Below are 26,032 nucleotides of genomic sequence, written 5' to 3'. Positions count from 1 at the left end.
CTGCCAGTGTGGAGTCCAAGAAAGCAACTTCTACATAACTGGCGCCCAACGTGCAGTTTAGTGAAGCAAACCACAGCGGTACGGGTGTCATCTCAGCGTTAAGCTCTGTTTTATGTGCGAGGTCCATGTTGGTATGCTTCTGCCGCAGAGCGGTACCCACCTGCAGCAGCGTAGAACGTGGGCAGCCAATCGGTGACGTGCATCAGCTGGTGGGACACTCTGGGCGTGTTCTGCAGCAGCGGGCTCCACACCAGGGCAGGGGATCGCACACCGCCTTCCCACAGCGTCGCTTTCAACTGGAATGGACAACATGTACTTATCACTACAACTTTTATAAGGCCCGCTTGGAACTTGCATGACAGGAAATCGAAGGATCGTGGGATCCAATCCCTCCCTATTGGACCACCAAATTTTCAGTCTGGCTTCAATCTAGGCTTTACCTCTCAATTAGGGCATCAAAACCCAGGAGTTTTTTTTTGGGGGGGGGGGGGGCGGGGGGAGGGGGAGCCCCAGGGAAAGGAAAAATAAATATAGTGGTGTCGAGTGTTTCTTAGGAGCAAATGATTTCAAAGTCGCTATTATGCAGGTTTTTAACAGTGTCGCTACAGTAACACTTTTATGGATCTTTTTCCGAAATATTAGAAGCTCTCCATACCCCAAGAGCTAGGCCTCTACAAACAATCGTGTAGGCACAATTGGCTCTCACAATTGTGAAGATTCGGCAGGAACTACCGGAGCTTCGAATCCCACGTTGAACTATAAGTCCTCTTTTGCCAGTAAGGCTACTGGGGTGGCTTAGTGACACATTCGCAAGTCACTGGCGTAGTTCCTACTGAAAGACACACACCAGATAGTTGATCCACACTAAATTAATGTTATTACCACACCTGCAGCTCGCCTTTACTCTATCTCTTATGACAATACGAACAAAATCATAAACGAACATGGCCTCATAGAGTACTCACAGTACAGAATTACGCATTTTAGCAGCTTGACGAGGAATGTCGTTGATAATTCGCTTCCACTTGGAGCTTAACCAGAGAGTAATGGTATTGCACATTATACAACCTACAAGGAACCTCCATCGCCCATCAGTGAGCGAGGGCCGCGCGGTATTAGTCGAGCGGTCTTAGGCGCTGCAGTGATGGACTGTGCGGCTGGACCCGGCGGAGGTTCGAGTCCTCCCTCGGGCATGGGTGTGTGTGTTTGTCTTTAGGATAATTAGGTTATGTAGTTTGTAAGCTCAGGGACTGATGACCTTAGCAGTTAAGTGCCATAAAATTTCAAACACATTTGAACAAGTGAGCGAGGGTACTTGTGTAGAGCAACTCAGAGGCTAAGAAATCAGACTGTGAGAATGTGAAACAAGAAGCGTAACCCTCGTTGCGTGATTAACAATGTGACGGTCCTCTAAGTAAGTAATAACGCTACAGCGATGTGCAAAAATGTTGCTGAGCGACAGAAAGTGAGGGACAGAAACTGTATTAATATTGCTCAAAATACATTGTAGCAAGAGTGACACAGTAATTCGTCACGCTGGGGAATACAGTTCTCGGCTCTAGCAGCACACGTGGTATCAGTAAATTAAAGTACCGTTCCTATTATGGATATTGGTTCCAATGATGCGGATGGTTGCTGCCGCTATTGCAGCATTAACGAGCTGTTCCCACGATGCGGCTGTGGCAGTTGCTGCTTAGGTCGGTATTAGGCCTACATTATCATATTTCTTTGACAACTGTACCACAATTGCATTGTGTGTGTATTTTGAAGAGCAGTGGACGGAAAAAAGGGAAACATACTTGGGTGAAGCACTGGGTTTTACGTCAAGATGAAGAGAGAAGTCAGCAAATTCTTTTACGAGAGCTGCAAGAGGAGGACGTCAAGGCTCATATAAATTACTTACGAATGGATGAGAGCGCATTTCAGTATTTGCTCGGTAAAGTGGGTCCTCATATTACAAAACAGATTCAAAACCGCTATATGTCCACAAGACGGGCTCAACATAAGAATGCGATTTCTTGCAACAGGAGAGAATTATTGTAGCTTACAATACAGCACTCCAATATCACAGAGCACATTAACCAAAATAGTTCTAGAGACGTGTGTAAAGATATGAAGGAGGAATATCTGAGGGTAAATAAAAGTTCACTCTCGACAATATGGGAAATAAGAAGTATTTTAATTTTAAATAATTTAATTAATATTTGTTCTAACAACTACAACCTTAATGAAAAGTACGAAACAGAGTTCAAAAATAGACAAAGTAGAATGGAGAGCTAAGAACATTTTAGAACCTTTTTTTAAGAATATTTCCTTCTCCTCTATTCCGGCTAGCTGAAAAGCTGCATGAATGTTTTCAGGTGCAGAGGTGAACGGCTGTATCTGTGATTGTGGATTTGAAGTCGTCTGCAGAATACAGCAACTTCACATCAGCACACGATTGCTAGCGTGCGTTGTGCCTCTTGCTCACCCCCCACCCGAGTCAAAGCAAGATTATCAAAAACAGTCGAAGGAATACACGAAATAAACTTTCCAATCCAATTCACAAATACGCTACACACGTGAAATAACTGTAGCGATGCCAACACTCCAAGTAGTACATTTCAAATTGCATAGAACAGAAGATGGACTACTTTTATTACCAAATCTACGACGAAACCCTAGATTTGATCTTTTTTTTTCTTTCTTTCTTTTGACGAAAGGCGAGATTTGACAGAGTTCTCTATTACACTATCAAATTTCTTTGACAAAAGTATTTGACATATCAACTTTGACACAGAATGATTGAGTAATACCGTCGATAGGAATCGATCCACATGCTTTCCGGATCTTAAAGTTAATTGGGGATTACAAAACATGGCGCTTTTAATAATTGTTTCAGAACATAATAACTAGTATGCTTCAAGTTAGCTCCCTTATTTCGGGTTTATATTGAGTGATAACGTTGAAATCTCATGACTAACCTTCAAACTAAGACGCACTTGACATTTTTTGATCTGAAGAATGTTAGAAATGTGTAATCATATGGTCACGACATTACTGCTCACTTTTTTATACACTGCGACAGCAGCACGCCAAGAAAACGCACAGAAAGCTACACTCCAGAATGCGACAGAGATGGCAAGGTTTTGGCTCGCTAGCCATGCCAGGGCCCGAGTGCCAAAGCGCTCAGCTTCGCTTCAAATTTCCCCCACCGCCACGCCTCGCTCTCTGAGAGAGAGGAGGGAGAAGAGAGGAAAACAGCCGTACTGCCTATGACTTCAGTTTATATTTCACAGTTCACAACAACATTGCTCGCAAACAAAACAAATTTTCAGAATTAATTAAATATTTTTCATACTGTGAAGAGAAATATAATTTTGATCTGGTACAACGTATCGGCATATGGGCAGACGCAGATAATTTCACAGAGTTTTACATTCAAGATACCATATAATCGTGAATTATTTAGTTCAATAGTAAAAAAGTCTCTTTCACACAGATATGTAGATCGAAATTTTGTAGCACTTTTGCAAACTCTATATGGAGACTTGGAAAATCTACGTGAGAGAAGCAATGGACACAATCTCGCCGGTTTGACGTAAAAAGATTTCTAATTAAAACTAGAATTACCTTGTAGGTCAGTCAGTTACATCTGCACATGCCCAGAGTATCTTCCAACTGAAACTGCAAACGGTCTCGACAACAGCTCGAAAACAGTCGTAAGATTGACAGTGTCGTCAAAGTCTTTATAAAACTATCGTTGTAATTTTTGCGAGGCCACAATGAATTATTCAGACATCGCGCTTTCTTTAACGCCAGTGAGCTTAGGGAACTGGATTGTCTTTGTCAGAATGTTTCCGTTCTACAACGAGATTTTACAATTTCAATGCATCTCCATCAAATCAGAAAAAAGGTACTTTGCAATGTCTTACTGTGGGCAGCGTGTAGTCAAGTCCACTTAAATTACGAAGTCTGCAGTGCATTCCGGGTGTCCTGATTTTCATTCCTAGACTCTTCTCTCCTTCATATATACAAGAATAGTGGGATTTAAATCTAAAAATCGTTCGAGGCATATCCCTTGACTTAAACGACGTGCTCTGCAGTAATATCTGAAGTTTGCGTACTCTTTGTTGATTTACACTGGCCGGCCGGGGTGGCCGAGCGGTCCTAGGCGCTACAGTCTGGAACCGCGTGACCACTACGGTCGCAGGTTCGAATCCTGCTTTGGACATGGATGTGTGTGACGTCCTTAGATTAGTTAGGTTTAATTAGTTCGACGTTCTAGGGGACTGATGATCTCAGAAGTTAAGTCCCATAGTGCTTGAGGCCACTTTTTTTATTTTCATTGAAAATTGTAGCAACTGAAAATGGAATAATGGGAAAGATTTCAGGAATGTTACTATTCGTACCACCAATGTCTTCAAGTGCTTCATGCCTGCAAATTTAGCGCAAAGTGTTTCCTGATAAACAGAACAATGACTCCCGTCTGTCGAGCGTTGTAATTTTTTCCCCATCCTTTTGTCATCTAAAGGTTTAAATTATTTCTGCCTGGTACTATAATGACGTTTCGTACAAATAAGAAGTACCTACGGCTTATACGAAATGAGAGTTCTTATCACTCTCTCTGTCATTCATTTTAAAGGATTGTGACGATAGATCGATAGATTGCCACTTTTTTTTACAAACAGTCACTGAAACTGTGACGTGCTTCATAATACGAACAAATAGAGAATTGTAAACAGTGCTGATGCAAAGATTCTGTCGAACTCAGAGAGTTGTGTCGACCTCAAAATGCTGCACCCCAGTGCTAAACGACGATGTGCACTCTTCCGGATAGTCCCGAGAAGGACCGAGCGAAGCCGAGTACCAGGACGGGACGTTGTCTTCAGGCGAGAAGTTTGGCACTCCGTGGCCCACCCAGGAATACGATATCGAATGAGCGGAAACGTATCATTTCTATCCATTTTTGTGACACAGTGTTTACAACAGAGAGCGTATATAGTGCCATACGAATCGGCGGTAACCAGAAAAATGGCAGTTCACCTGTATTTATTTAGATTCCTATGGACTTTGAGGGTTGTAGAGTGGTACATTACAGCACAGTTTATTTACGATTTGCTTGTAATCTTCAGATTTTAACTGAAGAATTTCGTTATCTCTTAAAACAAAAGAATTGTCAGTAGTGAACAGGTCAGCAGCCAAAGAAAGAATACACTACTGGCCACTAAAATTGCTACACCAAGAAGGAATGCAGATGATAAACGGGTATTCATTGGACAAATATTTTATACTAGAACTGACATGTGATGAAATTTTGACGCAATTTGGGGGCATAGATACTGAGAAATCAGTAGCTAGAACAACCACCTCTGGCCGTAATAACGGCCTTGATACGCCTGGGCATTGAGTCAAACAGAGCTTGGATGACGTGTACAGATACAGCTGCCCATGCAGCTTCAACTCGATACCACAGTTCATCGAGAGCAGTGACTGGTGTACTGTGACGAGCCAGTTGCTCGGCCACCATTTACCAGACGTTTTCAGTTGGTGACAGATCTGTAGAATGTGCTGGCCAGGGCAGCAGTCGAACATTTTCTGTATCCAGAAAGGCCCGTAAAGGACCTGCAAAATGCGGCCGTGCATTATCCTGCTGTAATGTAGGGTGTCGCAAGGATCGAATGAATGGTACAGCCACGGGTCGTAACACATCTTAAATGTAACGTCCACTGTTCAAAGTGCCGTCAATATGAGCAAGAGGTGACCGAGACGTGTAACCAATGGCACCCCATACCATAACGTCGGGTGATACGCCAGTGTGGTGATGACGAATACACGCTTCCAATGTGCAATGACCGCGATGTCGCCAAACACGGATGTGACCATCGTGATACTGTAAACTGAACCTGGATTGAAACTTCCTGGCAGATTAAAACTGTGTGCCCGACCGAGACTCGAACTCGGGACCTTTGCATTTCACGGGCAAGTGCTCTACCAACCACTTGCCCGCGATAGGCAAAGGTCCCGAGTTCGAGTTTCGGTCGGGCACACAGTTTTAATCTTCCAGGAAGTTTCATATCAGCGCACACTCCGCTGCAGAGTGAAAATATCATTCTGGAAACATCCCCCAGGCTGTGGCTAAGCCATGTCTCCGCAACATCCTTTCTTTCAGGAGTGCTAGTTCTGCATGGTTCGCAGGAGCGCTTGTGTAAAGTTTGGAAGGTAGGAGACGAGATACTGGCAGAAGTAAAGCTCTGACTACCAGCCGTGAATCGTGCTTCGGTAGCTCAGTTCAGTCAGCCTTCGGAAGCGCAGCGGTTCGGACGGTGTTTACGTCCCTGCCGCACGACTGCGCGAGAGGTGTTTACGTTACGTGTGTTGCGGTGTGTCGCGGTATACATAGACCGAATCATGGCCTTGTCGTTCCGCAAATCGACACTGAAATTTAGTTTTGTTAACGAATATGCTCGACCGAAGGCTTACGAGATCGAACGTTATTTACGGGACGAGGTGAAAATCGAACCTGACGTTCTAGTCGGAATACACTTATCAACAGTCAGCAGCGTGGTTTATGTCAAGCTCACCAATGAAGCGGCATGTGACGAACTACTACTTCGACACCGACAAGGACTTCGTTTCTGTCATTCGGACGGGAATGTTGGAGCGGTAACAGTTGAACACGCCGGCATGGGCCTCCGAACGATCCGCGGCTTTGAGCTTCCATTCGAAGTGCCAGAAGAATTGGTGACAGACGCCCTGCGTCCTTACGGAACGGTCCTATCCCACGTGGCTGAAAAATGGGCGAGTTTCATGACGTATCCTTTCCTCGATGGCGTCAGACAAATACGGATCGAACTCCGAAAACACGTCCTGTCATACTTGTACATCTCCGGTTGTAGGGCGATTGTCATTTACGACGGACAACCAAGTACGTGCTCTGGATGTGGGAAGGAGGGACACATACGTTCTGAGTGTGCTCAACGAAGGTTATTACAGCTGCCACGGGATGATCCACCCCTCACGCCGCATCCGACTGTGCTCCCCATGACTTACGTCGCCGCATTACGCGATGACGTGGGCCGCGAGACAGACGCGTAGCAGAACACACAGGCAGCGGCGGATCGTGGCGAGCCACAGAAAGACGACGTTGTGCTGGACCGCCTGCAGCAGACACAGGACGCCCTCTCTTCGGTTCCGCTTGCGGCCCCTTCAGATAAGGCACTTGGAGACGTCGATAATACAACGGCGAACGATTCCGACGACCCCAACGAACAACTGCAGACCATGATGGCCTCTGATTCCGAGGCTCGGCAACGTAAACAGCGATCACCAAAACGCCGGAAGAAGCGTCGCCTCACGGTGGAGAACGACCACTCTGATCTAGCAGACAATTCTGAGATGTTTACGGGCACAGAACAGACGACCATGGATACAGCCTAGCGTGGATGCAACGGTGGCCAGCGGGACGGCGGCACGACCTACCGCTGACGATGCTCCAGACACAGAGAAGGAGCTCGATAGACGGCAACAGGCTACTGAGGAGGCTACGGCGCCTGCACCGCACGACAACGATGGGACACTAGGGGACTGGTCAGAAGAGCCACCCCCGTGGGGAACAGATGATGCCGGAGGAACGGCTCCCACGCACTCTCCCCGTGTAAGACCGTCAGAGTGCACGGAATAATGGCAGACAACATGAGGGGACGGCGGGGGACGTTAGTAAGACAGCAGCCTATGTACGGAAGAATTAGCGAGCGTACGGTACCTTATCTACGTTGACCGCCATGCAACAAGCTTATCGGATAGGGTCTGTTAACATCAATAGCATTGGGACGACGGTAAAAATCAAGATGCTCAGTGACATGATAAAGGCTGCGGATTTAGACATAGCACTATTACTAGAAATTCGGGTACTTCCCCCCTCGGACTTTTACGGTTACGACATTTACTGTTCCCCGTGTGACGACAGAGGCAGCTATACTATTAAAGGAAGGGATACATGCAGACGAAGTAGAGTACGTGCTTGCCTTCTGCCCGTGGTACGGCCGTGACTATAGGTGGAATACGTTTGATCAACATATACGCACAGTCAGGCTCGGGTAAGAGAAGGGACAGAGCAGATTTTTACGCCCATGAGGTTACACCGTTGTTCCAGGGACGATACGATGGTTGCATACTCGGCGGAGATTTTAATTGTGTGCTCGACAGAAAGGACCAACAACCTAACTATACTATTAGCCAAGAACTTAGGGAGCTGATCAACGGGATGGAATTAGTCGATACATGGGACCTGAAGTATCGCAACCAACCAGGATATACATTTTTTACTAGCCACTCCGCGGGCCGTTTGGACCGGATCTACGTTTCAAGGGCGTTAGCAATGTCGACGGTGGACACAGAATATGGCCGACAGCGTTTACAGACCACGAGGCATATATTTGTACGGTTAACCTTGATAGACAGCAGGTGTGGAGACGGAGGGGTAATTGGAAGATGAACGTCTCCCACCTGCGAGATGCAGAATGCCGACGCATGGTGGAGGACGCGTGGCATAGCTGCCTCCGTCGACGAAATGCTTTCGGTTCTGTCCTGCAGTGGTGGACCGAGGGCGCGAAGCCAGCTTTACGGAGGACGTTAATAGGTTACGGGAAGGAGGTTTCTCAATGGCAGCGCACGAACACTGAGTTTTACTTTACGGCTCTCCGGGAACTGTTAGCACAACCGCCTACACCAGAAAGCCAGACGGCCGTCCACAGAGTTAAGGCGCAGGTGGTACAACTTGCGACGCAGAGGATGGCAGGTACGATGATACGCGCGAGGTCGCAGGATTTTCTGCCGAACGAGGTTCCCTCGATGCATTATGTGATAAGGGAAAGACGAAGAAGACGCAGGAATTTAATACATGAGATCGATCACGGCAATGGCCGTCGTTTTACAATACAAATGGGCATAGCACAGGCATTCAAGGATCATTTTAGCAGATTCTATGCGAGCAACGGGGAGGGTCAGAGGGAGCTGGGGAACGTCCTGGAAGAGATCCCAGACGCGACGAGTGTGAACGGGGAAGAGGACGGGTTATCTGAAATTACGTGTGAAGAGCTGGAGGAAGCGATTACACGAGGTGCTTGCAACAAGTCCCCAGGCCCAGACGGATTCCCGTTGGAATTTTACCGTGCCTTTGTGACCATTATGACACCGATGTGGCTATGTATGTTTAATGAGCTTCTGCGGCAAGAACTACCGGTTCACATTCAATTCACGGAAGGGCTCATGATACCGATACCGAAGCCCCGTGGTGGCAAACGGCCTTGAGATTATCTCTCCTTGACCCTCCTTAATAGTGACTACAAGATCTTCATGCGCATCCTGGGAAGTCGTATCAAAAAGTCGCTGGAGAATTGAATACATGCCGACCAGACTTGTCATGGCGGCATCAGTAATATCCACACAGCCATGGGAGACTATAGTGACGTCGTCGCCCTCGCGGCTGCATGCCGCTTCCGGGGGGCGATGGTTGCAGTAGATTTCGATCATGCTTTTGATCGCGTGGATCATGTGTACCTCGCGGCGGTGATGAACAGGATGCGTGTGACGCCATTATTGACCAATGCTGTGATGCGGCTGTTGCACGGCGCCAGATCAGCGATGGTGGTCAACGGAGGGAGAACTGAGTATTTCAAGATCTTAAGATCAGTGAGACAGGGTTGCCCCTCGTCGATCCTCCTTTATGCGATCGCCTTAGAACCGTGCCTCGCAGACCTTCGCCGCCGTCTTACCGGGATCTCCCTACGGCATTTGTCATTCAAATGCAGAGCATACGCGAATGATATTGTGTTCCTTGTACGGAATGAGAGGGAGACTCAAACAGCACTGGATTGGCTGCAGACGTATGGGATGGCAGCTGGAAGTGTGGTCAACTACCGAAAATCACAATTCATGCATGTGGGGCGTGGACTAGAACCAGGAACGGAAGGACCCTTACCTGCGGTGGAAACCCTCCGCTGTTTGGGTATCACCTTTCATAAGGAGACAGCGAGAACGGCTGCAGACAACTACCGAAGACTGTTACTCAGAGTCCGAACGGCAGTACGACTAAACAAACGCCCTGCGGTCGATGGATATGCTGCAGCGAGTGTTCCTCGTCAACCTTTATCTCGCGCCCATGATGTGCCACCTGACACACCTTCTCCCATTGACGCGCACGATGGCTATGAGGATTCAAGTGGCTTTTGGGTACTATGTGTGCCTGGGACAACTCTTTAAGGTACAGTACAACACGCTTACCCTCCCAGCGCGAGAGGGGGGCGTTGGCTTAGCGAACGTGCACGAGAAGGCGCGTGCCATGTATATTAATACTATGCTCAAACGGTGGCGCAACAGGAATCACTAGCTTACGGGGACGATCATCGAAGAACTCGTACCAACATCGCATCTTCCTCCAGTCAGTGTCGGCCATATATCGCCCCCTTTAACGTATGTGCGCACGTTCATCGTGGAACACAGTTACGTTCGAGAGCGTTTACCGACGACCCGACAGTCGACATCGAAGGACGTGTACCATCTGCTTCTTCGACAGATCGCCCGGAAGAGGGTGGAACGCAAACATCCAGCTGTTAATTGGCACGTGGTGTGGCGCACGGTCCACCACCCCCACCTACCTATATCAGTCAGATCAACATGGTACATTGTCGTGAACCGAAAATACCCTACAAATGATAAAAAGTACGCAATACATTTGGCAGATTCGCCCTTGTGTCAGCTATGCGGCGTGCTGGATACGGACGACCATCGGCTGGTCTGCGGCGAGGCATTGGCTGTCTGGACTCTCGCAAGAAAGATAATAGCGTTCATGTGGCGCACTATCTATACAGCAGTCTGTTCTGACATAGTATTTTCTCCAGAGGAAACGTATTTTCCGCGTCATAAGACGAACGCAGTGGCGTGGATCACAGGTATGACGGTCCATTACATCTATAGAACGAACTTACTGAACGTCCTGGATTACTGGCAATACTTGCAAGATGGACACACAAAACTATTACGGCTACAAAAGTACAAGGATTGGTATGCCAATTTCCTAGTAACGGTTTTTGCGGACCCGCCATATATTTGGGGTGTGCCGGGTGCGCAAAGATCAGCGGCGGTGCTTTCGTTGTGAAGCCGACCAAGTAATGTGATCGACTCAGAACACTATGCGAGTATGCGACCTACGAAAAACACAGGCTTTAACAGTTAGCAAATGGATGTACTTCAAATTTTGTTTTCATATCCATAAATACTTTTCTTTAGGGTGCCGGAGGTGGCCCCACTTTGATTTTGTTGTTATTTCATGCTGCATGGTAGGACGGCAGCGAGGTTCCTTCCCGGGCAGCTATCATGTGTCAGGACGTACTATGTTTATTTTGTGAATAATAAAGCTTTCTGTTTCTCCTACCTTCCTTCATATAAAATAAATAAATAAAAACCCCTCACTCCCAAAAAACAAAAGATGGATAGAGCGTCTAAAAGAAAAAAAGAAAAGAAAAAAGGTAACGTGCTTGCCTGTCAGGTGCATGCTGCCTCTGTTCGCTTTTCGAGCTCCGCCGAAAGCCAGATTTTTAATTGTTTTGTGGCAGAGCTACAAGCAGGCATAGAGAAAAAGAAAAAACAAAAAAAGAAAAAAAGTTGGTAGAGCACTTGCCCGCGAAAGGCAAAGGTCCCGAGTTCGAGTCTCGGTCGGGCACACAGTTTTAATCTGCCAGGAAGTTTGGTACGAGTTTGTTAATGGATAGTGAGAATGGATCGATTGGTTCTGGAGCTCGATTGCGAGATCGACTTGACTTAGGTGGCAGGCGCCATGGGCAATGGATGGGAGACCACCTAGTCACAACACCAAAAACGAGGGTAGAGGTTATTTCGTTACGTGAGGAGTATGCAGTGTTCGTTGTGTTTGGAATTACATGACGAATTCTTTATCCACCGGTTCCTACGAGGAAGCATAGAGAATGTATCATGGATTATAATGGCACGTTGACCTTTAATGGAAGCTGTCCTGTGAAATTCTCTAAAGTATACACGAATAAGGGCAAGGTTTTGTGATTTTATTGCCAGTGTGTATCACGTAGCGACGTTTGTGTGGCCTATATACGTGTACAATGTGTGTATGTTGTAAATCGGTGTTATAATAGATGATTGCTATAGTGGATATAGATTTCTCCAGAAATGTCGTATTGACCAGAGGTTTACGTATAGTGCGCTTCCACGAATTTGGTTGATGACACTCTTGTAGCAAACTGTATCGCCGGCCGAAAAGTAGTTTTTCTGTTGGGTGTTGGGGACAGAAGTGGCCTTACTTGCAATCCGCTGGCGTGTGCTGTATGTCTCCGGTTCAGATGAGCTCTCTTGTATTGACAAATACTAGCACCGGCTGAACCTTTCGGACAAGAAATATAGGAATATCGTTGGTTCCATATCATGAGTGAAAGAGAAGGGCTACCGACGGACTGGCGAGTGCTGGTCTCCGAGGAAACGTGTTCGGCCGGAGGCACGGGTCTGCCATTCTACAACTAGCCCCTTCCTTGAGATCATAAATTACATTAACTAACTGATGCACTGAAAGTAATTACATTGCTTATGATTTCGTGCTCTTCTTAATGGTTAATGAATATATTTCTTTAGTACTACGAAATTAAGTTTTATGGAAGGGTGTTCTCTGGTAATTATGTTTGAGAAGCGATAAAAATAAAGGCTGAAGACTCTCTGAAGCCTTATTTGTCATATATATTTCTATCACGGACCATATAAGGGACCATATGAACTATGTACCTTAAGCATTTGCTTTGTGAAACTGAGAGGAATGTGTTGGTTCCTTTTCTGTTGCTTCGGTTATTACTGAATTTTATATTTTTACTTTTGGATAAACAGAGCCTTTGAACTCTATTAAGCTGTTATTATGATCAATAAAATTAAATCCTTAAAGCCTCAATTTTAGATCAGTGTGTTTATGTCTCTGGCTCTAGGGTATGATTTTGAAGAGTTTAATAAATATCATTGCCCTGGTTTGAATTGCAGAGTACCTTTAATTTCACGGAATGGGTGGATGTGAGAATCTTCCGAGAAACGGCATCCGGGCTGGCCAGCTAAACAGACCCCGACATTAATCCACAAGACGGATTCCATGCAGCGTAGACTCTTATCCCCGTAGCCCAAAAATGGCGCTTTAGCGGGTTCGGCTATCCTCCTGGGTCGAGATTCTCCATGCAGTGACGTACATAGTTTATTTGTATGTCATGTAGTTTTCACGGGGCCGTCTTCGGGAATCCTGGAGGTTCTTATGAATAACCCTGTAACCTCCACCAGACCTCGTAGACGAGACCGCTGGCGCACACCTCTGTGGTAGAGCTCAGCTTCGAGGCAGTCATTTCGAATCCAGGTTGTGGAAGAAATTAAAGCCAGCACTATGTTTCATACTCCATACTATATCACGCTATACACACACCCAATATGAAAGAGATTCACTTCAGGCACAGCTCTCACAGAGCACGCGGAAATGGACCATGCTGTGTGGAGGTTGAAAACACTACCCAATTAGCTTAAACAATCCTTCCATGTGTTCCAGACAACAGCGCCATTTGACCCTTTATTTGCTATCAATATGTTCAACACTGGGACAATATTGACTGTATTTTGGCTAGAAGAGGCTAACCAAGAAAGAGAAATAGTTGTTGGGGTTTATAGTAGTAAGACTACGCAAATCATAAGAAAAACGAATCAAATGTCCTGTATATGGTTGAGACGCCCGCTAAACCCGCTGGGCAGAACAGGTAATAGGATTGTGGAAAGGGCCAAGGGTTGAGGTCAGTTTCTGCTTCTAATTGTCTTTTATTCTAATTTAGCAACTCTTTCACGGCTGAAGACCTCCAACAAGCAATCTTAACAAGATAAAAATCAAATTTACACAGCAATAAAATAATTCAAAACACATACGCAAAGTGCAATACAAATGGCTGAGGGCCACAATTTATTTACAAAATTTTAGAATATATTACCATAGATCCTTAAAGGCAGAAGGCTAACGAGAAATCTTAAAAAAATTTCAATTATGATAGCAATAAAGCAATTTAAAACCCAAAAGGCAAAATATGCAAGGTGCAATGGCTGAGGGCCACAACTTAACTTCAAAACTTCATAGTATATTACCACAGATCTTTAAAGGCAGAAGGCCAGCATGTTTAACAACAGGAAATCTTAAAAATCAGCACGATGAAAGGCCAATTAAGATAGCAGTAAAATAATTTAAAGAAGCAGCATATGCATGGTGCAATACCAACGGCTGAGGGCCACAATTAAACTTCAAAATTTCAAAATACGTTACCATAATCTTTAAAGGCAGAAGGCCGCGGTGTTTAAGCTTGGAAGATGCATTTAAAAATGAATTTGGCAAAATTTTAGAAAACGAACAAGGAACCATAAGCCAAAAATTTAAAATAGCTGACAACAGATAATTAAACACCGGTGGCACTCAGAAAACCTCCACGGAGGTCGGTCTGCCCTCGTTCACTTAGGTGAGACAGGTGGTGAGCCCAACTATACTTGATCCGTTGGAACCCACACAGTGGGCACCCACGGACCGACCGCCACAACAACTTGCTTCCCGTCAGTCAGTACATGAGAACTCCAACTGGAAATGTTACAAACGTGATAATCTACAATGGAGTATGTATTATCTGTCAAAATTACTCAACATGTTGGACAGCGAGGAAAGGACGCTACCTGAAATTACGTTACTGGCCAGGGCAGATAACCAGAACACTAACGGCCACAAGACAGAAAATTCCACTGGTGCACCAAAAATCGTACTTGACCAAAATAGTTAATTGCACCACTTGGCGGCTAAATCTCAACATTAGAACCACTCGGCACTGCTCACCGCAAAACCTCCGCAACAGCAAACCACCGAAGCGAACCACCACAACATGAATAGACCTGGCTTGGGTAGTTGAAACCACTACTCAACTTTGACGTCCTGAGTGGGCGAACCACGAAGCTCGTACTGATCGGACAGCTCCACACACGCTCCGACACTGCGCAGGGACTGCCACGGCCCCAGCCGACTGCACCACATGGAGAACTTCCCTCACCCGCAACAACCGACCGACTCCCCTCAGAATGCCGACAACATCTAAAATAGTCTTAAGTGGAAATAACGCCACTACACACACAACCCTACAAACACTTGCACGAACAACCGAACGATACCCAACAGTAACTAAGCACACATGATGACAAATCGGGAGTCGATGCACACGCACACACACACACACACACACACACACACATCCGACTCATGAACGATCGACTAGCCAAAACGCTTCGTCCGGTAGGATGACCGACCGACGATCCACCAAGACCGTGGCCCGGCTCAAGCGACGCGTTGCAGAATTGGTCGGACGAGCCACGTCGACGTAGACCTCACTGCCCCAACCCGACTGCACTAGTACCGCATCGCAACTCCCCGACTGGCAGGTCCTGACTGCGCTCCAGACGCGATCCAACTGACTAGCAGGACCTCGTAACCCAAACTCCTATCCGAACTCACTATCCGAACTGCGACCAACTCCCGACAAGAACTGTTTACGACAGACAACTAATGGGAAGCAATAGCAGTCAAACAAAGATACTACGAGAGGGGATATATCGATACTCGCTGCGAACGCCGCTCTCAGTCAGGCAAAGGAGCAACTCAGTGACAGCAGTAATTTAAATTAACGTTGTGAGGTGGAAGTACGTTAAAAACAGGGTGTAAAATACATAATTTGGCGAGAACACGAGCCACGCGCGGCTCAATGGTGTTATTAGTGTAGGTATTATTTTTAATTTTCCTTATTGTACTGAAGCTCACAGTAGTTAATAATTGTGGGCGATGAAACTGGCACACGTAAAGGATGTTGGAACAAAGTACTCTTTATTCTGAGAAGTGGTAGTATGGACCAAAGGAAGCCAAAAATGTTCAGTAAACAAGGGCGCTAGAATATATATATCTTAAAGCTGTGTGCACTTGTTGATCTTCACTACTGTGTAACACATATCTGCAAGACATCTCCTTTTACGAGCTATCTACAGAATGTGAGGAGACTTTCTTCTATTATTGTCCATGGATACAGCAAGCAGTAAACGTCGTTACTTTTCTACTGTGAACGGTATTCACAGTTCTGGGTACGCACAGCACATACGTTAGTAATAGTAGGACCAGTTTGCGATTTGATTAGTCCGTACAATTATTATACATTGGAATATTATCTTTCCACTTACCAGTATAGATGGAGGGGTGTTATTCCACATGGCTAATGGCAGACATCATTTCCGTTATGATCTGGAAAATGGGAACCTAATATGACCTTATATTCCACCATGAGGTGGACTGATGCAAGGTACATTCAGTTCTTATAAAACGACTTGCCTGTCCTGCTACTTAAGGTATTATAGCAACAACAGCTTGGGGCGTGTTTCATGCGTGATGGAGCACGAACCTATTTTCCCCAGAATATTCGAGAGCACTCCACACATACAGTTAATGACAACGGATTGGTTGGGGAGGCCCAGTACGTGGTGCAGAGTGTTTCCTCGAACTTAATCCCCTGTTTCTTGGTGTCAGAGACATATGAAATCTCTGCTGTATACAAGCTCCACTAATGGTATACAAACGCTACATAAACACGTCATTAATGCCTGCCAGCGCATCCGTCAGCAACCTCGAGGTTTTCGGAGAGTGCGTGATTCCCTAAGAAGTCGGACAGAAGCACGCCTTACTATGAAGGAACACCTCCATTAGCGATGGCTGACAAGCGAAAGTCGTACGTAATAGCAAGCTGATCACAATAGCAACTCTGCTGTTTCACACTAGCAGAATAATATGTTCTCATTTGCTTTCGTAATAGCAACGATCTTTCAGTAGAAGAGATGTGTTGCACAGAGGCGAAAATGAACAAGTGCTTACAGCTCTGAAGATGTACATTTTACAGACCATTTTTATTAGCCTTTCTTTCTTGTTTTAGTTTTCTTAAAAATGGAAAATTCTTTTATAGCGTCCTGTGTAAGAAAATACTAATGCGAATCATTTGGTAATGGCCAGAACTGCTCATCTTTCATCGTTCATCAAAATCTATTTAAAATCAATTTGTTCGTTCCTCTTACTTGACAAATACGTTGCAAAATTAAAGATGACATACGCAATCCAGCCACCTGTTGCGATGCTTGGAATTCACCTACTTAGAAAATCTCTACTTACGCCTCTGAAGGGGTAGTTGGAACCCCAGTTGGCGGTTTTGCCCGTTGTGGGCGCTCCGTTGTCCGGAGTGAAGACGATGATGGAGTTCTCCAACATTCCTCGGCTCTGCAGCGCCGCCACCACTCGGCCCACCGATTCATCCAGTTTGGACACCACGCCTGTAACAGGAGAAGGTGCACAAGTCGCGGGTCGCCGAGATCTGTATCATATTATTCCGAAGCCCTTTGTTCGACGCATAACGATCGACAGTGGCTGTCACCACCCTTGACAAATAAAACTGTTTTCAGGCCTCGTAGAGTAAATATATTTGTTGATCTGGAGAAGGACTGAACAGACATCTGGTGCTGTAATATCCCTTACTGGCGAAACAAGTGAACGTCTTTTGGTTTCCGTATCCATTTGCCCTTCCCCACGCATCTGGTAAGTTAATTAAATTTCCACATCTCTTCCAAAACATTCCTTTGACCTCATAGATCTACCGCAATCTTGAGTCCCAACACGCTATAGCCTCCTATTTTCTTGAGAACAATGGCTGCTGCCATGCCTCTGTCGCTATGTCCCACATTCTCTCTTTTTCCACGCACTCCATATCCTTTCAGCAGGGACGAAATGTGCAGTGTGGACCAAAACTGCGTTTAGGCCGTCCTTGGACAGCGTGAGTTCCAAGGAAGCTGACGAAGTATCCACCCACCATCGCCGCCACTCTCTTCTTCGCGGCCCTGCCACGGCTCCACCTGCCACAATCCGAGCAACACCCGCGCTGAATGCGCACTGCATTCCTCACTGCATTCCTACTCATTTCCTTTTCTACTCAATCGCCTTCCTTTTTCTGACCGTTGATTCATTTCCAGCCACAATCTACCCAGAACATCCGATGCCAAATGAAGTCTTCAACCCACCCTTTCCTCGCCTGGCCAGTGCCACACTCCTATCCCAAAACCTGCATCCCAGCTGTCAGTTCCTTTCCACAAATACATCCCCCAATCTTTTCAGTCTAGCGCCTTCCCATATACGTCCCATACGTCAGTCCCGACTCGCACTTATCTAGAGGCTATATCACGCCATCCTCATTTTGATTTAGAATATACCAATGTGACCACCTGCGCCTGATATTTAAAGAATCAAATTCACTATTGAACTCACTTGTAAAATATCATACACATGATAACTTTATATATGCGTTAATATGTATAATATTAGTCGTCAAGTTAGTAAAATCTAAACAGTGGTAGCAGTAAAGCATTAATAAATTAATTGCCTGATGCTGAAGCTTTATGAGATGCACGGCGAAAACACAGTAAGTGACAATTTTTTTTTCCTTTTATGGTTTTGTGAGGGTTGTCGGACAGAAAAAGTTGGGAAAATATTTGAGATTTTATGTTAACTTCGTTGGAAGTCGCTTAGTCCACTCATTCTCAAATACTGGATGAATGTAATCTGGATAATTTATGCGCCATGCGGTACTCCGTCTCGGGACATTTACACAATTAAAGGTGCCCCTGACAGCCTTCTTTCATGAGATTATTACTTGAATCGATTCACTTTGATTGGTTTAGTTCGGTAATTTTCCAGTCTGCTACTTACTCAACATATAGTCATGCCTTGGAGGAAGTTCACGTAGGGCATCAACTTTAATGATTTTATTTCCTTTTTATTTATCACACCAGCATCATATGTTACCCCTGAGCCATAATCCTAAGATTGGATAGCTCTGCAGTGTATCAATGTGCGGATGATCGAAAGTGCAAGTGCGATCATAGGTTAAAATAGTGTTTTTGTTCTTGTTGTAGAGACGTGGGAACGTTTGTTGAGTTCAGATTTCAAAGCTGGATTGTGGCGTAACCGTTCCGTAGACAACAGTTTGTCCCACTCTTCTTGGGTGTATATCTTACGAATAGTTAGCTGTGGAAATTTCCACTATCCCTGCTCCGCATTGTCGCATCGAGTTGGTTCGCACCTCGAGATAGGAAGCCAAACGAACAGAATTCCAAGGAGGGCTGCCTTTCCAAAGCAGCAAGCAGCAGCGATTTCAAAAGATTGTACACATATATTGACGTCTGCCGCATCGCAAATGATGCCCATGTTGTTGTTGTTGTTGTTGTTGTGGTCTTCAGTCATGAGACTGGTTTGATGCAGCTCTCCGTGCTACCCTATCCTGCGCAAGTTTCTTCATCTCCCAGTACTTGCTGCAACCGACATCCTTCTGAATCTGCTTAGTGTATTCATCTCTTGGCCTCCCTCTACGATTTTTACCCTCCACGCTGCCCTCCAATGCTAAATTTGTGATCCCTTGATGCCTCGGAACATGTCCTACTAACCGGTCCCTTCTTTTTGCCAAGTTGTGCCACATTCTCCTCTTCTCCCCATTTCTATTCAATACTTCATCATTAGTTATGCGATCTACCCATCTAATCTTCAGCATCCTTCTGTAGCACCACATTTCGAAAGCTTCTGTTCTCTTCTTGTCCAAACTATTTATCGTCCATGTTTCACTTCCATACAAATACTTTCAGAAACGACTTCCTGACACTTAAATCTATACTCGATGTTAAGAAATTTCTCTTCAACAGAAACGATTTCCTTGTCATTGCCAGTCTACATTTTATATCTTCACAACTTCGACCATCATCAATTTTGCTCCAGAAATAGCAAAACTCCTTTACTACTTTAAGTGTCTCATTTCCTAATCTAATTCCCTCAGCATCACCCGACTTAATTCGACCACATTCCCTTAGCCTCGTTTTGCTTTTGTTGATGTTCATCCTATATCTTCCTTTCAAGACACTGTCCATTCCGTTCAACTGCTCTTCCAAGTCCTTTGGTGTCTCTGACACAATTACAATGTCATCGACGAACCTCAATGTTTTTATTTCTTCTTCATGGATTTTAATACCTACTCCGAATTTTTGTTTTGTTTCGTTTACTGCTTGCTCAATATACCGATTGAATAACATCGGGGAGAGGCTACAACCCTGTCTCACTCCCCTCCCAACCACTGCTTCCCTTTCATGCCCCTCGACGTTTATAACTGCCATCTGGTTTCTGTACAAATTGTAAATAGCCTTTCACTCCCTGTATTTTACCCCTGCCACCTTTAGAATTTGAAAGAGAGTATTCCAGTCAACATTGTCAAAAGCTTTCTCTAAGTCTACAAATGCTAGAGACGTAGGTTTGCCTTTCCTTAATCTTTCTTCTAAGATAAGTCGTAAGGGCAGTATTGCCTCACGTGTTCCAACATTTCTACGGAATCCAAAATGATTTTCCCCGAGGTCGGCTTCTACCATTTTTTCCATTCGTCTGTAAAGTATTCGCGTTAGTATTTTGCAGCTGTGGCTTATTAAACTGATAGTTCGGTAATTTTCACATCTGTCAACACCTGCTTTCTTTGGGATTGGAATTATTATATTCTTCTTGAAGTGTGAGGGTATTTCACCTGTCTCATACATCTTGCTCACCAGATGGTAGAGTTTTGTCAGGACTGGCTCTTCCAAGGCCGTCAGTAGTTCTAATGGAATGTTGTCTACTCCCGGGGCATTGTTTCGACTCAGGTCTTTCAGTGCTCTTTCAAACTCTTCACCCAGTATCGTATCTCCCACTTCATCTTCATCTACATCCTCTTCCATTTCCATAATATTGTCCTCAAGTACATCGCCCTTGTATAGACCCTCTATATACTCCTTCCACCTTTGTGGTTTCCCTTCTTTGCTTAGAAATGGGTTTCCATCTGTGTTCTTGATATTCATACAAGTTGTTCTCTTTTCTCCAAAGGTCTCCTTAATTTTCCTGTAGGCAGTATCTATTTTACCCCTACTGAGATAAGCCTCTACATCCTTACATTTGTCCTTTAGCCATCCCTGCTTAGCCATTTTGCACTTCCTGTCGATCTCATTTTTGAGACGCCTGTATTCCTTTTTGCCTGCTTCATTTACTGCATATTTATATTTCCTCCTTTCATCAATTAACTTCAATATTTCTTCTGTTACCCAAGGAGTTCTACTAGCCCTCGTCTTTTTACCTACTTCATCCTCTGCTGCCTTCACTACTTCATCCCTGAGAGCTACCCACTCTTCTTCTACTGTACTTCTTTCCCCAATTCCTGTCAATTGTTCCCTTATGCTCTCCCTGAAACTCTGTACAACCTCTGGTTCTTTCAGTTTATCCAGGTCCCATCTCCTTAAATTCCCACCTTTTTGCAGTTTCTTCATTTTTAATCTACAGTTCATAACCAATTGATTGTGGTCAGATTGCACATCTGCCCCTGGAAATGTCTTACAAGTTAAAACCTGGTTCCTAAATCTCTGTCTTACCATTATATAATCTATCTGATACTTCTAGTATCTCCAGGATTCTTCCATGTATACAATCTTCTTTCATGATTCTTGTACCAGGTGTTAGCTATGATTAAGTTATGCTCTGTGCAAAACTCTTCCAGGCGGCTTCCTGTTTCATTTCTTAGCCCTAATCCATGTTCACCTACTATGTTTCCTTCTCTCCCTTTTCCTACTCTCAAATTCCAGTCACCCATGACTATTAAATTTTCTTCTCCCTTCACTACCTGAATAATTTCTTTTATCTCATCATACATTTCTTCAATTTCTTCATTCTGCAGAGCTAGTTGGCTTATAAACATGTACTACTGTAGTAGGCGTGGGCTTCGTGTCTACCTTGGCCACAATAATGCGTTCACTATGCTGTTTGTAGTAGCTTACCCGCATTCCTATTTTTTTATTCATTATTAAAACTACTCCTGCATACCCCTATTTGATGTTGTGTTTATAACCCTTATTCACCTGACCAAAAGTCTTGTTCCTCCTGTCACAGAACTTCACTAAATCCCACTATATCTATCCATTTCCCTTTTTAAATTTTCTAACCTACCTGCCCGATTAAGGGATCTGACATTCCACGCTCCGATCCGTAGAACGCCAGTTTTCTTTTTCCTGATAACGACGTCCACCTGAGTAGCCCCGACCGGAGATCCGAATGGGGGACTATTTTACTTCCGAAATACTTTACCCAAGAGGACTCCATCATCATTTAACCATACAGTAAAGCTGGATGCCCTCGGGAAAAATTACGGCCGTAGTTTCCCTTTTCTTTCAGCCGTTCGCAGTACCAGCACAGCATGGCCGTTTTGGTTAATGTTGCAAGGCCAGGTCAGTCAATTTTCCAGACTGTTACCCCCGCAACTACTGAAAAGGCTGCTGCCCCTCTTCAGGAACCACACGTTTGTGTGGCCTCTCAACAGATACCCCTCCATGGTGGTTGCACCTACGGTACGGCCATCTGTATCGCTGAGGCACGCAAGCTTCCCCACCAACGGAAGGTCCATGGTTCATGGGGAAGGATGATGTCCATAGTGAAGTTGAAAAATTGCTGAGATGCTGTATCAACTGATATACGTCATTTTTCTGTACGTCATATGATCTGAGTCAACTCATGTTCAGAAGGCCTGGAGGTTCTTAATAAACGATCAATGTTAGCAGGTGAAAATTTATGCCAGACCAGGACTCGAACCTGTATATCTCGTTTACCGCGAGTGGTCACCTTAACCGCCTTTGCCGTCCTATCATTCTATCCAGCCGACTCAAATTCTAAGCCTGGGTAGGTAAGTGATAGCATGACGCAAAGTTGTGTTTATAAGATAACGAAAGCGACCTTAACGTCAGTAGTAGCATCACCTACCCATTAAGCCTTTATTCGCAGTTCCTTGTTCCTGTAGGATATCGGGGGTGACGTGCATTTTCAATGAAAGACAGGATGTCTGGCAGTCATTACCACACATGCGTACACACACACACACACACACACACACACAAAAATAATTTGCATCACCCCTGTTCCCAGAACTCCTGAAGATAGACGTTGACTGTGGATATTGTATCACACACACAGTCCTTTTGACTGTTCATAGATGTCACTAAACCCGCCAAAAGATGAAAACAACCATGCATGAGCAGCGCCTATTAGACGGAGGGGATCCGACAGCAGCCGGCTGGAGTGACTGAGCGGTTCTATGCACTATATTCTGGAACCACCCGACCTCTACGGTCGCAGGTTCGAATCCTGCCTCGGGCGTGGTCGTGTGTGATGTCCTTAGGTTCGTTTGGTTTAAGTAGTTCTAAATTCTAGGCGACTGATGACCTCAGAAGTTAAGTCCCATGGTGTGCTCAGAGCCATTTGAACCATTTGTTCGGACATGGAGGAGATACAGAGAGGTAGCAACTGTCGATGACATGCCTCTCTAAAGGCTACTACTGCAGTGGATGACCGCTAGCTACGGATTATGGTTCGGAGGAACACTGACAGCAACGCCACCATGTTGAATAATGCTTTTCGTGCAGCCAGAGGACGTCGTGTTACTACTCAAACTACGCGCAATAGGGTGCTTGATACAGAACTTCAAGCCTGACGTCCATGGCGAAGTCCATCTTTGCAACCACGACACCATGCAGTGCGGTACAAATGGGCCCAAAAACATGCCGAATGGACCGCTCAGGATTTTCATCACGTTGTCTTCACCGATTAGTGTCGCTTATGCCTTCAACCAGACAATCGTCGGAGACGTGTTTGGAGGCAACCCGGTCAGGCGCAACGCCTTAGACACACTGTCCAGCAAGTGCAGCAAGGTGGACGTTCCATGCTGTTTTGGGGTGGCCGACGTACGCCGCTGGTGTTCATGGAAGGCGCCGTAACGGCTGTACGATACGTGAATGCCATCCTCCAACAGATAATGCAACCATATCGGCAGCATATTGGCGAGGCATTCGTCTTCATGGACGACAATTGGCGCCCCCATCGTGCACATCCTGTGTATGACTTCCTTCAGGATAACGACATCGCTCGACTAGAGTGGCCAGCATCTTCTCCAGACATGAGCCCTATCGAATATGCCTAGGATACATTGAAAAGGGCTGTTTATGGACGACGTGACCCACCAAACACTCTGAGGGATCTACGCCGAATCGCCGTTGAGGTGTGGGACAATCTGGACCAACAGTGACTTGATGCACTTGTGGATAGTATGCCACGACGAATACATTCATGCATCAATGCAAAAGGACATGTTACTGGGTATTAGAGGTACTGGTGTGTACAGAAATCTGGACCACCACCTCTGATGGTCTCGCTGTATGGTAGTGCAACATGCAATGTGTGGTTTTCATTAGCAATAAAAATGGTGTAAATGACGTTTATGTTGATCTCTATTCTAATTTTCCTTACAGGTTCTGGAACTCTCCTGTCTTGCACTCAGGATGCACATCACGCCCGACATGCATTATGTACGTCTGAATCATTGGATTTATCATAAGCGAAAGCGTCTTTCCAATTCAGAGAGCAGCTGTTGGGGTAAGTAACTATTTATGCTGTGAAATTCTTCGTAGCACACTAATGACTGTAGTAATTATTCCCCTTCATTCAGTTTTTAACAAACAGGGAATACTTCTTGAAATCTGGTTTCGCAGGACAGAGTGGATGAGGTTGTGTAAAGGGGCCAAGGTCAATTACTGTTAGTTATGCAAGAATACGCACAACTTTATTCCTTAAACCAATGCACAGTTTTCTCTTTAAAACAACAAAGATCATTTCACGGCTGAGGGCCCAAGTAACTTCTCCCGAATAAGTTTAAATGATTGCCTTTAAACACCAAGACTTAGAGTAACGGCTGAATGCCTTACTTAAGAAAAATTACAGTACCTTCTCGGCTAAAGGACATCGTTGTTTTCAATTTAATTTTCTACTGACACCGCATTACAGTACAGTCGCCTTAAATGTTGTTGAGAGAAAGGTAAGAGATAGCATGATGCAAAGTTGTGTTTATAAGATAACGAAAGCGACCTTGACGTCAGTAGGAGACATTTGCCGTATGATGACTATCAGAAAGTGACACCATTGGTCCTCATGGTGAAAGCCGACAACATTCATAAACCAGCGAAGATTGTTTAGGGCACAGTGGGCAATGCAGGATATTTTCAAGACACTATCAAACTCACTCCGCTGCGGTGCCTCGCCAGGAATACGTGCTTACGTGCGGAGGGATGACAAAGTTCATACCCCTTCAATATGAGGCCGAAATTTGTTTCGTTAGATACATTATAGAGATGATGAGACTAATTTTCGTCCAGTGTGTATTTCCTGCAATATCTTCACTGCTCTCGACCACATGTAGAAGTACTGTGGAACCTACATTGACATCGAACATATCTTGTCCCCAGTCTCCAGAGCTGCTGCATAGAAGCAGAATTTGAATAGAAAGCTATACAAGGTACTGAGCTTTTCGTTGAAGGTAGTCTCCCGTATGACCCAATGACTGTTAGTACACAGCGCACAATCTTTGTAATGTCAGAATGACTGCTGACTGTCAAGCACGTTAATTAACTGAGAGTGTGTATACAGCATGATTGAAAATGGAGCAACCCCGTAATACTAAGAGCAGGAAAGCCGGATGCCAGACTAAGATTCATTGGAAGAATCCTCAGAAAGTGTGGTTGGACTTGTACTTCGGTAACCTCTCTCACTCTCGGAGATTTTGCTAGTGGGACTCAAAGGATAGAGTGAAGACAGAAAGAAGAGCGGAAAGCATCAAAGAGGTGCCCACTCAACTCTAATGCCATGTGCTAAAAGAAAGGCATTGCGCGTCATGGTGCGTTTAACTGTTAAATTTTTGAGGGTGTATGCTCCTAAAGGTGTCAGCCCACATACTGATATTTTCCACGTATAGCTTGCAAAGTGACCATGAAGGTACAATTTGAGTGATTAGCTTATAGACAGTCGTTCTTTCAGTGT

At 45.1% G+C, this 26,032-nt stretch overlaps 1 protein-coding gene across 1 annotated transcript in view; it reads right to left on the bottom strand.

Annotated features, from left to right (window-relative positions):
* Positions 1-26,032, bottom strand: part of LOC126474838 (arylsulfatase B-like) — a 176,448-nt gene that overhangs the window by 32,100 nt on the left and 118,316 nt on the right. The window contains exons 6-7 of the mRNA XM_050102316.1: positions 17,246-17,403; positions 161-296 (exon numbers count right to left, since the gene is read on the bottom strand). Coding sequence (XP_049958273.1) covers positions 161-296; positions 17,246-17,403 — 294 coding nt within the window. The remainder of the gene's footprint in view (positions 1-160; positions 297-17,245; positions 17,404-26,032) is intronic.

This window comes from Schistocerca serialis, chromosome 4, assembly GCF_023864345.2.
Source record: "Schistocerca serialis cubense isolate TAMUIC-IGC-003099 chromosome 4, iqSchSeri2.2, whole genome shotgun sequence".
NCBI classification, from domain to species: domain Eukaryota; kingdom Metazoa; phylum Arthropoda; class Insecta; order Orthoptera; family Acrididae; genus Schistocerca; species Schistocerca serialis.
This window is presented reverse-complemented; position numbering and strand designations above follow the sequence as displayed.